The sequence below is a fragment of the Dermacentor silvarum genome, chromosome 4, assembly GCF_013339745.2.
Source record: "Dermacentor silvarum isolate Dsil-2018 chromosome 4, BIME_Dsil_1.4, whole genome shotgun sequence".
Taxonomy (NCBI): Eukaryota; Metazoa; Arthropoda; class Arachnida; order Ixodida; family Ixodidae; genus Dermacentor; species Dermacentor silvarum.
This window is the reverse complement of record NC_051157.2, coordinates 114,511,176-114,526,451: the sequence shown is the minus strand read 5'-3', so window position 1 is coordinate 114,526,451 and position 15,276 is coordinate 114,511,176. Positions and strand designations below refer to the sequence as shown.

Genomic DNA, 15,276 nt, shown 5'->3' with positions numbered 1-15,276 from the left:
AAGTACCCCTTTGCTAGGGGTATCACATTTTAAGAAGCTCGCTTTCCAGGACGCTATGTAAATAGGCTTTGTATACACACGTAAATCAGTATGTGAGCAGCTGGAATCACGTCTGTTAAAGCGCTCGAAGAGTTAAAGCCCCCATTTGCTCGTCGAAAGCGTGGCAAAGCAAAAATATATTTCACGGTTATTTCTCGTAATCATTGCTTCTGCGTGTAAATGGAGAAGGCGGAGTCAAACAACTGCGTCTCAGCCATCAATATGGCCTTCTTGGGAGATCACGTGAACTCGGTCCCTAGCCTGCACGATTCCAGCCTTTTTTATGTTACGCCTAGCCTGCAACCAATACAGTTGCGTTCGACGGCTCCCTTCCTGCCTTCAAAACACTTTAATCTAAGTTGTTGCGGCTTCCCAAAGTCACTCCGGATTAAAAGACCGGAATAGCCCCGAATTTTTTAGTCGATTAATAAAGCTATACTTCGTTGGTGTTAACATATAATTGACCCGACTTTAAGCGTCCCCTCCACCTCTCACTTTGCTCTGAAGATACTTTTTTCTACTATGACCTGCTTCTTATGTTAATTACCGGGTTGTCCTTTTGTGCTGGGAAGCCCAAATCACCTGGGATACGTTTCTTGCATTCAGGACGACTGCGACGGCAGCCATTATTAAAGGACGAAATGCCGATAGGCAGCAAAACAACTTTCTCGCGGACTTATTGGGTAATGCTTGAAAGCAAAGATGCCTCACCAAAGTATGACAAAAAATTACGATATACATAGGCTACGGCACGAACTGTGCACTTCATCTTATGTGCATGTCTCGCCTTTTCTCCGAGTTTACGCACAGTAGTTTCGACATTTAAAATAAAAAGCGATAGCAATCGTCAACGAGGTTTCGGTAACCGAGCTGGAAATTGAACGTCTGACTTGCCAATTCCGATGCCAAAATTGTTGAATGTGCTGCACGAGAAGACGACGGCTCGAACAAAGAGCCGTTTCTAAACTAAAGTTGATCTATACCTCTCTTTCTCTCTCCGTGATGCCGGCCAACTATTAAACCATGACCTATAGCTGGTGCCGTATACGGGATCAGCGTTAACTTATATGGCTATCTGAAGGTTCAACAGCTGTTGCAACCACCCGCGATCATACTTTTGTACTTTTTTCTACTACGACCGAAACAGGAAGGAAGAGAATACATGTGTATTTACAGCAGTAAGCGTTCTTGAAACGAATGGTGAACTCGGTGACACGCAGTGGCAGTGCTTTCGCTGGCTGATGCAATGTATTCGTTTGTTTTTTTCTTTGCGTGCAGTTGAAGTCGACTCCGTGGAAAAACATCTTCATGTCGCTACCAGTGTATGCCATCATCGTGGCTAACTTCTGTCGCAGCTGGACCTTCTACCTGCTCATCATATCGCAGCCCATGTACTTCGGACAGGTCTTCCACTTCGAAGTGGACAAGGTACGCAGAGACGGCGCCTCTACATCTCATTCATTCATTCATTCATTCATTCATTCGGGGGATATTACATGCCATAGTGGAGGGCTTTGGGATAACTTTCACCACTTGGGGTACTTCAATGTGCACCAAAATTACGGTGTATGAGCCCTCTTGCATCCTGACTCCGCCTAAGTGCGAGAACCGAACGCGCGACCTTGCTTGTGCTCTTCAGCAGAACGATGTAGTAAGCATGCTAGGACGAATCGGAGCTTTATCAAGCACCGTTTAGACGAAATTGGATATTCCTAGCTACGTGTCCCACTGTTATCTTACCCTGGAATTAGAGTGAATTAAGCAGCAAAATGATAACTATAATAACATTAAACTTTGTCCGAAGGTTCATTCGATCGCCGAATAACTAAGTCATTCCCAATTAAATTGTTCGCATATTGCAGCAATGTTGTACTTCCTACGATGTGTTTTTCTGTCGTTGTTTGCATATTATACGTATGCTGCTCTGTTCATGTCTGCTAAGTGTCTGTTCATGCTTGCTCTCTGCTGCCATAAAAATTAAAATTGAACCTTAACTAATTTCTGCGGGTTCTGGAGGTTGCTCGACTACGCGTGTGCACTAGTGTGGTTTAATTCCCTGTCTTTTCTTCTTCTATTGTAAGTGCTAGTACGGGCGAACTCAAACAAGCTGTACCCACGTCCCGCGAAATAGCACTTGACAACTCCTGTGCATGTGCGTCTCTGACCCTTCCCCCCATCCTCCTCCCGTTTCGCAGTCGGGTCTCGTGGGCGCCCTGCCGCACCTGTGCATGACCCTTGTCGTGCCCCTGGGAGGCCAGCTGGCCGACTACCTGCGAACGCGCCAGATACTCAGCACCACGTCTGTCAGAAAGATCTTCAACTGTGGAGGTGGGCACTGCTGCCACCTACAATGGCCAAGCGCGCTGCATACGCACGAATGCCGTATACTTACGCGCACGCGCTTATGTCGTTAAAGTTGCCTAAACACACACACACACACACACACACACACACACACACACACACACACACACGCGCGCAGAAGCACCTTGGCCCACCCATAAGTGCCACAACTGTTAACAACACTATTATAAACAATTGTCAGAGTTGTGAGCTCTGTGCGCTGCTTGCTGAACAAATTTACAGATGGTGGCTAGAAAGTTCTCTTAAAGAACACGAACCGGTGACCTTAAAATCACGAAGGCATAGTGTTCTCAAAGTTAGTACACGCGTCGCACAGATGTGTTGTTATAATGTCATATGTGTATAACGCAATGTAAACGGTAACAGTACGTCGTTGGTCCACCCAATGTATGCGTGTATTTTTTTTTAACCATGAACTAATTATGTGTAAATGTAAGCTTTCACGTGACGTCCGATATACTTTTAACTGTCTGTATAACTTTATTCAGCTCAGGGAGGTACGCGCAGCTTTTCAAAAAAAGAAAGAAAAGCTGCAAGAGTGCACGTACGTGTTTCCTCTACGGCTATGTTGCTGCTTTCTTTGCGCTGGTCATTCTTCACTTCTGAGAAGTGTTTTCTATTTGCTGCCTCGGATTTTGCCAGTAGCTATAACGGTCGCAACTCGACGGGTAATATTAACGCGGTCTTTTTGTAGCGTACAGACTTAGCTAGTAGCAGTACCATGCGTTCATTGCAGTCGAGTTACTCTACTTTGCTTCGTTCAAATCCGTAGTGTTCAGTCGAGACAGTGGCATTTTGACTTAAAAGCAGTTGACACAGATTGCAAAGGTCAAGTGACACCCAGCGAATGATGTGAGAACAATTACATGCATACAGCCGATGCGAATAGAATCGGGGTATGGTAAATATGGCATTGGATCACCTGCATTGTTCTTTCTTTTTCTCGTGCTTGGCAGGCTTCGGCATGGAGGCCGTGTTCCTCCTGGTGGTGGGCTACACCCGAAGCACACCCGTAGCCATCTCAGCGCTGACACTGGCCGTGGGATTCAGCGGTTTCGCCATATCAGGTTGGGATCACGCACGTATCACATGTAGGCCGCGCAAGCGGCGTTACCCCATGGTGTGAAAACCTAAACTCGCATCCAAGAGACCGTATAGCAGCTCAGATATCAGGCAGTCTTCATTTTTTTTTTTTTTTTTTTTTTTGGGGGGGGGGGGGGGGAGACAGGCTTATTAGAACCATCCTGTCTTAGATTGCGCAATTCTGTCACGTCAAAAGCATCCAAAGCTGGCATTACTTGTACGATAAATCGCAGTGTGACGTTATAATTAACCGACATTCGCTAATTAAGTTATACATGATCCACTTTAGGAAACATGCCCCAAACGCGGAATGAAAACAAACGGTTTTCCTTTTTTTAATTTTAGGCAATGCATAGATATGGACGTATCTGTTTAACAGAAATCTTGTGCTTAGCATCAGCTTTCATAAGTCCTTCCTCAAGGATTCGTGGCGAAACGCATTGCTATTCAGTTAACACCGATCGGCACTGCGGCAAAGGAATGTCTTGTTTATCAGTGTTAACTGAAGCGTCAATACATTTGCCTTGCGTTGCGCTTTTCATTTCAGCCTCTGCATTAGCTCATTAAGCCTCCACTAACAGTAAGACCGATCTTTTTTTAGGTATTTCACAAGCGTAAATTATCGATCAAGCTGAACTTTACATTCTAGTCCAGTGGCTCTTTAAGTTCCATTGTATCGTTACCCGCGTTTGCAGGTTTCAACGTGAACCACCTGGACATCGCCCCTCGGTACGCAAGTATCTTGATGGGGCTGTCGAACGGCGTCGGCACACTGGCCGGCATGCTCTGTCCCATTGTGGTGGAGTACATCACTGATAAGAAGGTACGCCCTTATCATGCGTACGATCAATGTGCGCGGAGATATCTGAAGTTCTGAACTGCTATCAATGAGTATTACTTACCGACGTAGCGAAAGTGTACAGAAAGGGAAAAAAGAGAACGGGACGAGTATAGTTTCAGCAAGCGATGGTTTATAGGCACTACACGCACCGTTTTTATATTAGAGGCGACTGCCCTGCCTACGGCATAACAGAAGCTCTCTACAAGAGACTTACTATGAGTATCGATTGTTGTAAACGTGTATGACACGCGTTCATGAAAGCTGGCATTCCCACAGTCATTCACGTTGTAGTAAAAGAAGCCTCCTATACGGTGATTTCCTTCGTTTCGCAGGTAAGAGCCTGTCTACTGAAATTGTGTTATGTGCATGTGTAAGCAACTAATGACGTTGTCATGGTCCCCAATAGAATCAAATGAAAGCGTTGGCCCGGCCTTTTTCATAAAATGAATAAGCGCACTCCAAGCCACGTTTGGAATTCATCCCTCGATGCTAACCTGGGCATTCAGCCGACTGCACCATAAGGTCACCGGATACATGTGCATTAATGCATCTCGATGCTTCGGTGCGGGTACTGAACGCTGAAAATGATCGCAGAGTTCAGTAATGTCACATGACAAGCAGGCAGAGGCGGCAGCTGTGAAGCAAACAGAGATTTACTATAAGCGAAAAGCTGAGAAATAGGTCTGAACTAGGGAGTTCCCTTAGAAAAGACATTGTAGAAATTCTGGTGTGCTTCATTGTATTGGTACTGCCTTCAATATACTTTCTTTTGAGATGTAACTGAATAGCATGCGTGATTTTTTCAAGAGTTCGAGCCAAATACTGAGCGTTAAAGTAAGTGGAGAGGGGAACATGCGGAAAGGGGAGAACGGCGACGATGACGACTAGGAGAAAGAAGCTGACGCACGTGACTAAAAAAAAGAAAGAATTGGAAACACTCCTTATAATCTCACATCGATTTCGCTCTCTTGAAAAATCCACGGCGGCGTTCGTTGCCTGACGGGCACAGTGCTTCGACTACGGAACCAAGACAATGCGCTCCGAAAATGGCCAGATTTCGATAGGCGCCGAACATAGAGTCCCTGACTGCCTCTCTTGCGCGTACAGTGGACCCGCACAAAGGATACGTGATCAATCGTCTCCAGAACGGCGCAGTGCTCAGAGTGTACACATCGCCACTAAAATGAAGACAGTATGTATCGGTCTGTGTAGAAAGCTTGCTTGGCTTATCTGTATATTGATTGGGTGGCATCTGGTATCAAAGCTCTGGATCAAAACTGTGGTCGCTGGCGGTAATCAAGCCGAGTCCAGTAACTTGCCGTTGCTCAACGAAGTACACATCTTTGTCTTATCCTAATCACATTTAACTGAACGGCGAGCATAGAAGCATAAAGCAGGTCCCCTACGCGCGATTGCTCGAGTGCGACGTGCCGCCACTGCGCAGCTGGTTTCTAAACACGCAGCAGTTCCAAAAATACGGGTCAGAGCATGAGCGACGCCACTGTAACAAACGCAAGCAAGGAAAGGATGGCAACACTTCTCGCTAAAACGCCTTAGTGCTAGAACGACGATTTGAAATTTGCATTCCACGATGACCTCAAATTGTGAAGGCAAGTGGCACTTATTCAAAAAACAGGAGATATTTGCAAGCAATGTGGCTTTTCGAATGCACTGTACCATTTTAAATTGAGAACTGCTGTTTCGGGAGTACGGCCGCATATTAAATTGATAATGGTACGTGGAATGATGCGGTATGAGCTGGCCACTACGGGGTTATTGCAATGTTTTTTTTGTTTTTTTTTTTTTTTTTTTAGCGTGAGCGTCTCCTGCGTTTCAGTTCGCTCACCGTTGACGCACACAGAACTGCCTCGGCTTCGCGTTTTTCGATAAGCGATTGTCGCGGTTACATGAGCGGTATACCGCCGGTCAGCTTGGCTGCAGTACAAACCGCAAAGAAACTAAACGTGTGCGAGTCCCTCACGTGCCGCTTTGTCGAGTGGCACAATGCTTGTGTCATTGTTGGCGTCGAGCATTGAGCGTACGCGCAGTAATGTTGCCATTTAGCGGATGTGTGCAATCCGTAGAAAAAATATTGAAACTTGAAAGAGCGCACGCGCGGGAGCTGAGCGCACCGTAGGCCTTCCGCTAAAAACTTCCTAATAAGGCCGCGCCATACCAGCGGCGGCTCATTGGCTATGAACCTTCCACTGTTGAACTCGAAGTCGCGGGATCGACTCCCGGCAGCGGTATTCGATGGGGGCGAGATGCACAAGCGCTCTTTTACTTGCACGTTAAGGAACTCCCGGTGGTCCAAAATTATTTCGTAACCCTCCACTACATCATCCCTCATAAGTAGAAGCAAATTGTGGCTGATGTTTAATCAAATGAAAATAATAAAGCAAGTAAATTACTGCTGATCGCACTGCAAATAACAGGCTACATCTGCCGACACTTGAAGGGCGGTCAGCTATGCACAATGTGGTAAAGAAAGTAAACAAATAAAATAAAAGCCACTATATGTCAACATGAAAAATAACCTCCGGCGGCTGCTGCGCATGGCGCGGGCGCTATCTTGAAAGCGGTCGGAGGTCAGTACGGAGTCTAGGTGCGTTGAGGGTTCGCGTTGTTCGAAAGGCAGCCCGAAGGTCAATTCGCTCGCTGCTGCTGGCGCGCTTCCTCACTCCAGCGTTTTCACAGCGAGTTTCCGCGGTCATCGAGTGAGATGTCTTCATGTTTGCTTGTGCACGCGTGACGCCATGCTTGTTAATTTAGTTAGTAAGCGAATGTTTACAAGTTTATACGGCCGATAAAATTACCACCCTTACTTTGTATAGTTGTCTACTAATTTGCTATCGCAATCGATGGTTCGCCTTTTGGGTGAAGCTGTGACTTTTTTGCAGACCTCCCCCACCCCCATAACGCACCGCGCAGTTCATCATCATCATCATCATCATCATCATCATCGGACTGTATTTATGTCCACTGCAGGACGAAGGCCTCTCCCTGCGATTGGGACAGGTTGGAGTGCATACGGTTTGGAGTGTTGGAGTGGAGTGGGAAAATGGGTTGGAGTGCATACGGCAGGCATTGCCAAATCCTGACTGGGAGCTTACCACTGTCGTTGAAAAGAAAAGTGTACAATCATTGCATTCTACCGGTGCTAACATATGGGGCAGAAACTTGGAGGTTAACAAAGAAGCTCGAGAACAAGTTAAGGACCGCACCGTACAGTTACGGGACGTCAAACTCCGAAATTTAACGACGTGCCGTGGTTAAAAAAAAACGCTTCCAGATCCACGGCGGTGACGACGCGTCCCGCTGGGAAAAAGTGTTCCTGATTGCCAGCCTGATCCACTTCGGTGGCGTCATCTTCTACGGCATCTTCGCATCGGGAGAGAAGCAGCCGTGGGCGGAGCCTCCGCGCGAGGAAGAAGGACCCTCGTGGAATCCGCTCGAGAACGCCTTTAAGGTGAATGCACAAAACGTCGTTTCATGCATTGAAGCACAAAGGTAACTGGAACGCCGATGCATTTCTCCGCAACCTTCGGGACATATAATATCTCGAAACTGGTGTCATCCTGAGAACTCGTTCCAAGTGGATAAGCCTTGCAAACTCCACGGCTATAATTTGTAAATTGCAATATGGGGCATAAGGTAATTAGCCAAAACTTAATTAGTGATTTTTTAGTAGTTCGTCGATTATGCATTTTCTTTTTTTTGTGCAAGTAATGTCCGCTTCTTCAAGTAGACGAGGTCATGAACTAGAATTATGCTATCTGCCACAGGCAACCTTTAAACATTTTTGAAAGTGTTCGTTGAAATACCCGGTATATACTTGCCATATACGGGATGATCTTTTGCAAGTTTTCCGGATTTTTTTCAAAAAATCACCTGTTTTAGATAACATCATTCTATTCCTTGAGCTGTATTAGTGAAAGAGGCGGAAAATATACTTGCACGAGAAATCAAAACACATATTCTACTAATAAAAAAGACCACTAATTAACTTCTTAATTATTTACTTCGTGGCACATTGCAATTTACGAATTGTAGCCGGTGAGGTTGCAAGGCGTATCCAATGAGAATGAGTTTCCAGAATGACACTAGTTTGGAGATATGCGCCATCAAATTCGCCGTAAAATGGCACTGCTGGGCCGCTTACTTTTTTAACAAAACGCTCTTTTACGCATTGAAGCACAAAAGTAACTGGAACGCCCATGTATTTGGTGTCATACTGGTGTCATACTGGAGATCCATTTCAAGTGGATGCGTCTAGCAAACCCACCGGCCACAATTCGTAAATTGCAATATGTGCCGTAAATTAATTAATTAGGAAGGTAATTAGCAAAATTTTGCTATTTAGTTGAATATGTGTTTCGATTTCTCGTGCTAGTAATATCCGCCTCTTCGAATAATCCAGCTCAAGGAGAAGCATTATGCTATCTGCTGCAGGCGATTTTTGAAAATTCCGGGAAACTTAAATATGATCACCCCTTAGATGCATGAGGAGCAGTAAAAGAAAGAGAAAAAAAAGATTTCGGTCGAAACCATCGGATAACGCTTGTCAAAGACAGCATTGGCTTCTTTGAAACCTGCTGGAATTTCGCTGCGCGGCATCTCATATATAAATCACTTAGGAAAAGAAGCAAAGACAAGCGCGCGACACTCCCGGAAGAGAGTGGGTGACACCGCGTGGTCCTGCCACGTGACCCACGCGGCCAGAGGTTACTCCGTCTCCGGGATCGGACCACTCGGCGAGAAAAGGGCCGAGCCGAATCCCGAGAAGGAAGGCAAATGAAGCTTTAATAAAGAAATTATGAGCTTGAAGGCGTAAATTTGTTGCAGTAAAGATAGTCAGGTACCGCTTGTAGCTTCTTCGCGGAATTCCTTAGAGAACAGAACCGGTCGCCGTCAGATTTGTAGGGGTAGTGCAGATGGCTATATAAAGCCGATTCATTATATGTGTACGACATACTGTCTCTTGGCGTTCGCAGTCGGAGACCAAGCAACCACCTATTGTTAGAAGGACTGCGCCGAAAAGAAGCCAACGCTTAATAGGTTTCACATTTGCATACCCGCGTTATGCAGTGCCTTATTCAACAGCGGTGAATATTTTGTTTTTCTCTTCGAAGGAGGACTCGACAGCGAACAGTGGGACGCAGCAGCAGTCCTTCCAGCGCCAGACATCTTACGGCGCCACGGCCGAAACAAACTTCCCCGTGTACGAAACCCGCGAAGAACGTGTCCAGGAGCCGTCCCGGGACGCGTACGACCAGAGGGACTTCTAGCCGGAGAAGAATAAAGGGTGCGTATAGAAGATTTTATATTCGATTCACGGGCGCCGCCATCTTGGGCTGTTACACAAACAATTTCTTAGTTTTATGAGAAGTCACGCAACATGGTCATGAAGCGCTGAACGCATTTATACAACTGTTTTCATGCTTGAGAATCGACTGCAGTACCGTGAACTTGGTTGTTAAAGGCAGAAAGTAGAAGCGGTATCAGCCCAATATAGCTGCACCTAAACGCTTCCATAAAATGGTGTATACAATAGACAGTTTTAGTATAGCGTAAAGCAGCAAACGCAAAGAGAAAGCGTTGGTGTTGGTTAGGGCTGATTTAGCTGGAAGATAGTGCCAGCGGTTGCTCTCTTCTACTGCCTCTTTAAAAAGGGGGTTGAACAGGTGGAAAGAGGCACGACACTTCCTCTCTCAGAAACTTATGTGTTTTGGGAAACATTACCTGTTCCGCACACTCTTAAGGACATTGTCTTCTGTGCGAAGCCTCAAGTAGAGCGTTTCTGTTTTTATTGAAGCATTGGCAGGCACAGATGAACTGTTCCACGTTAAAAGGAAGGGGGGGGGGGGGGGGGGGGGGCTCGCGGAACTAGTTCTTACTCTGTGAAACAGCGTATAGCTTCTGCGTGACGGATTCCTTAAACTACTCCTGGGTGGTGAGGTGATATCCAAAGTGCTAAAACCACTCCTGGATGGTGAGGTGATATTCAAACTGCTGAGAAGTCTTTATATAAGGGGTGATTCATTGGTACTCTTAATTTAATCTGCTGCATCATTGCCTGCAAGTCCAACATGTGGCGGTATCCTCCGAAACTTGAGAACGAAATGCCTATAGCTGAGCTCCTTAGCTAACATCAATGACTGTCGGCCGAACTTGCTGCCATACAATGCACGGGATAATTGTTGGAGCACCGCTGACAAATTCGAAAGGATGATAGCGTGCTGAGAACGCGTCCTCAGTTTACGAAGCGCTGCAGTAATGGCGGCTCTTTCCACATTTTCCAATAAGACCAACTCATCCAGAGGGCCAGATCACGCAGATCTAATGAAGCGAATCTAATAAAGCTTGCTCTTAAGAGGAAGCTTTAGCTCGGGCCAAACTCCGATGCCGCCTATTCAAATACACGTAAGACGCAGAAACAATTTTCCGAGATAACCACTGGGCCGATTTTACTTAAATTTGTTGCACATGAGAGAGAAAGGTAAATTCTAGTGACTGTCGGACGCGAAATGTCGATTTCTGGCCTGCATTATTTAACTGGAATTTTCAAGAATTGCTAAGTTTGAAAAAAATAGGAGCACGAAGTTTACAAATTCGTAGCTCTGCACCTATACAAAAGATATCGCAGACCTGTGAACGGCATCTATTAGAGCATTCAAAGCAGACAAATTTGATATGCCAATTTATTTCTTACGTGAATTTGTTACATTGTTTACAAGGATTTTGCACAAGTTCTACACACAAACTAGTAGCCTATTTTAAATTCATGTAGAATATACCAATTTTGTACACTTTAGATTTACTATTCGGTGCAGTTTACAAGATTGTGATATCATGTTTCATTGCTGAGTTAGAGTTGTAAATTTGATAGTTTCGTTTTCTGAAGCTCTGCTATTTTGTCAATTTTATTTAACAGTTGACGACTTAAATAAGAAAATCGCAACCAACAGCCACTAGAGTTTTACTTTTCATTTAGCTGCAACAAACGTCATCAAATGTGGTGCAGTGGTTGCCGAGAAAAAGGAATTCTCGTTTTACATGTATTTAGATAGGAGCACCCAAGCTGAAGCTTCCTCTTAAGGCGGCGGCCACACCGCCAGCAACTTTCAACGTACTTCGCTTTACTACCTGTTTGCCACCGCCTCCCACGGACCCACTCCCCATTCTACTACACTCTACCAACTCGTTCAAAAGAGACGTTTTTTAGAAGAGCATCATCTGAAAGCACTAACAAAATATGGGCGCGAATGATGGCCCAGTAGCACAATTTACGTCAGAAAGTTAGGCATTCGAGAACTGCGTACTTGCAATCATAATACTAGTTTATCAAAACTGCCCTTTTGTCGCAATAATGGCCAAGTTTAGGCAAGTTAGAGGCTAATGGACATTCTTTTTACCCCGATGTCCCTATTTCTTAGCACCTTGCTGCATCTCGGCGAAGCTCTCATTTCTAACACATATATTGTCATTAAAAACAAAATAATGCAAGATGTTTTTAATGTTCTTTTTCCAGTGTCTGTGAACAGCTGTTTACGAAATTTTGAGAAAAATTAACGATGGGATTTTTTTATTTTTAAAAGTGTTCATTTTCGTCAAAACGTCACATTTGAGGCAAACTGTAAAAATGGAAATTTGTGCTACAGCAACAATATTCAGCACAATCGTTAAAAAGGTTAAGGTCTCATAGCCCACCAAATTTCAAAAGGCTGCATGCATTAGTTTAGTAGATAAAAAATCGTAAATATTGCACATTTCGAAAAGTGTAGCAAATTAAGAATTTTTTCTAAGACACTTCCGTTTTGCACAGAAGCCTCAAACAACGCTTGCTGACTCTTCTTTACGTATACGTTTTACACAAGTAAATGCATTCTTTGTAGCCGTAATATTTTGTATTTCACATTGTTGTGAATTTGCGAGAATGCCCGGTGCATGAAAATGGCGCCTGCAACCTGAAGAATTTCGATATTTTTTTTTCTCCTAAAGTATCCATTTTTCAAAGAAGTCAAGTTCACTTTCGTACTACCGAGTGATATGCGCACAAAATATAAAATATTGAATGAAATCTAAAATATGAATTTTTTGGACCCGCGTTGATCTCTCGTGGAATCACCCCACTACGAAAATTTGACTCAGAACGCTGCATATCAATTCGGCAGACGATTTACCGGCGGCTTGATGACCAGGGCACAAAGCACTCTCAACAGAATGATTTCGTGTGTCGTCGTCAAACGGACTGCTGCATCGCTGACATCGTGTGCAGTGAACTGGATCAAAGACAAGCTACCTCGAACTAGGAAACCCGGCCGGATCATTCATTACAGTGATAGCTGCTAAGTATAGTTATGCCGGCTTTCGGAAGCGTCTATCGTTGTCAGTTCCGCTGTTACAGTAGGCCTTAGCATGTAATTGGTAATTACCATCTTGTAGTTTTGATGGCAGAAGCTCGGAGGTTGCAGCAGTAGACGAATGTGTACAGGAAAGCTGCGGTAGTTTCGCTCTGGATAGCTTTAAGTTACCATCCAATTAGCGAGAGCGTCTTTACATCGTAGTCGTTGTCGCTGTTGTCATTATAGCCGTCGAAATATTCGTTCACCCTCGTCGTCGGGCCATCTAACACTTTTCTGTATAGCACGTAATAAATTCCCTTTAGCGTCCGTTAAATCTTTATTCCGGTCGTGGAAGCCGAACGCTCCAGTGAATGTGCCTCTTTGCGTGAGATAGCCGTCCACGAAAAAGAGAGCACGTTTCACTGTCAGAGCAGGCACTTCGTCGAAGCTCAGGCGAGTCTGTGAGGATCGGGGTGAAAAAGGTAGCGCACACGAAATGTCGACGGATGAGCACGCGAGCCGCGTTCCTCACCACCTATCTCTCATATTCAGGCTTCACAATCTTGATAAAGTACGCTCTCAAGCACGTCGTGGCAGGGCTCAAATATCTCTTACAATCGCTTACTAAACCTAAATCAGATTCGGGATTCCGAAATAAGACTATGGGACACTGCAGATTACGAAAACACGCAGGAGTGGTTTGCTCGTGTATTCATGCATGGTGGCGAGTGGTTTAGAGTCAACGTACCAAGTGTCGGCATGTTCGGTGCCAGTAGTTGACCGGCGTCCAAGAAGTTCGCATTTGCCGGAACTTTAAAAAGTAGCCCGTAACTGTTGCCCAAATAAGCACATTTCTGGTAGACATCCACAACAAGACGCTTTAAAAATTAGACGTACAGGTTGTCTGAGAAACGTTCGTAGTTGTCTGCACTGCGTTACTTCACAGATTATAACTTTTAATGCACCCTGAACAGTGGATAAGCACGCTGTAGAGACGTTGCAGACGGAACCGATAATGTTCAGAGGTGGTCATAGCGCTATAAGACACGGACAAGAACGAGAGAACAGGACGAGCGCTAACTTTCAACTGAGTGTTTATTTCGAGAAACAACCGTATTTGTAGGCCCCGCGTACAGAAAAGGCCCAATCATCGCACATGAAAACCAGCCGCATCCAGGAACGCAAATTCATTTGTAGTCAGCGCAACTGAAGAGGAGCTGATGCAGCTATCACCGGCCCTCGCTATCAGAGTGGCTTCAACAACCTCTCGCGTAACTTTATCTACATTTCTATACAAAACGGTATAGATGTATCTGATGTATCTAACCAACTAGCCCAAAAAGCCATACTCCGATAATGTTCCTTCACGTCAACTATACAGCGACCTCTGCTGGGCCTCCTATACACTGTGTATTTCGTCAATGAGTACAGTGCGGCTTAGCTCGCACTGAAAAAAAAAGTTGAGCGCCGAGTAAAGGCTGACAACTAAACTGTCAGTTTTGGCAGTGCTACGAGAACATACGAAGGTCAGCGTGTACATCTAAATCTTACATGTTCTCAAGTGAACAGCCTGGAGTAATCCTTCATTGTCAGAATTAGTTCCCCCCCCTCCCTCCTTCCCCGTCCTTCAATTTCTCTCTCTCTCTCTTTATATATTTCTCTATTGTTACCCTCCAGCCTCGCGGGGTCGTTCAGTGTTTGAAAACCAATCCACCTCCTTGCCCCTTCTCCTGTAAAGCGTGCTTTGCCTGTTTTGCACATGCGTACAAAGGCAAAGCCTACCTAATCTTTCGTTCGCTCCCACAAATCTTTATTTTGTTCGCCAAATTCGCAGTGTTGTCTTGATTGCCACGCAACCAATTCATGTACGCCATAAAGAGCGGTGAAGCTGTACCCGCCTAAGAAACAGCTGCAATATAAGCTGAAAAGAATATTTGACTCTTTCCTAATATAACCGCTAACCTCAAACACCGCTCTTCTGACCTCTTTTTCTCTTATTTTATGCAGGCATTAGGGATGTTCTAAGTCAGCGTAGTTCTTTGTTTAATTCTCTCTAAAAAATAACGACTACAAGTAGTCATCCTTCTTTCCCCGCCATCGGCATCTTTGGCAGGCTCCGCAAATTCTAGCAACACTTTCGTGCGTAGTACTAGCTGCGAGTACTAGCTGCGTGCATGATGGCCACAGGAGCGCACTGTCTCTCAAACAAGAAATTGGCCAATCACATCTAATGCGCTTATTCGCAGAACCATGTTGGCCAAATAAGTTGCCCTGTCAGCAGTGATGTAATTACAACAGGCTGGTTTATAAAATCGGGGCCAACAACTGCTCTGCCTGCAGTGTCTATTTCAGGAGCGTAAAATTGTGCCACTACACGTCCGAAAGCCCACAGTCATCAAAAAGAAAGCAAACAGAGGGTGCAGTGTGTCTCTTTCAGTGATCTCGTGCCATCCTGAAAACATTATTTGATTCTTCTTTCTGGGGTTTTACGTGCCAAAACCAGTCCCGATTATGAGGCACGCCGTAGTGGAGGGCTCCGGAATAATTTTGACCACCTGGGGTTCTTTAAGACTGCCGTGCGAAGAACAGGACCTCTCCGTAATT

At 45.1% G+C, this 15,276-nt stretch overlaps 1 protein-coding gene across 5 annotated transcripts in view; it reads left to right on the top strand.

Annotated features, from left to right (window-relative positions):
* The window catches only part of LOC119450539 (vesicular glutamate transporter 1), a 223,390-nt gene that overhangs the window by 197,472 nt on the left and 10,642 nt on the right, over nt 1-15,276 (top strand). For all 5 annotated transcript variants that reach the window (XM_049665943.1, XM_049665942.1, XM_049665941.1 and 2 more), the window contains exons 9-14: nt 1,318-1,467; nt 2,235-2,367; nt 3,360-3,470; nt 4,182-4,309; nt 7,620-7,796; nt 9,460-9,632. In XM_049665943.1, coding sequence (XP_049521900.1) covers nt 1,318-1,467; nt 2,235-2,367; nt 3,360-3,470; nt 4,182-4,309; nt 7,620-7,796; nt 9,460-9,615 — 855 coding nt within the window. In that variant the 3' untranslated portion in view covers nt 9,616-9,632. The remainder of the gene's footprint in view (nt 1-1,317; nt 1,468-2,234; nt 2,368-3,359; nt 3,471-4,181; nt 4,310-7,619; nt 7,797-9,459; nt 9,633-15,276) is intronic.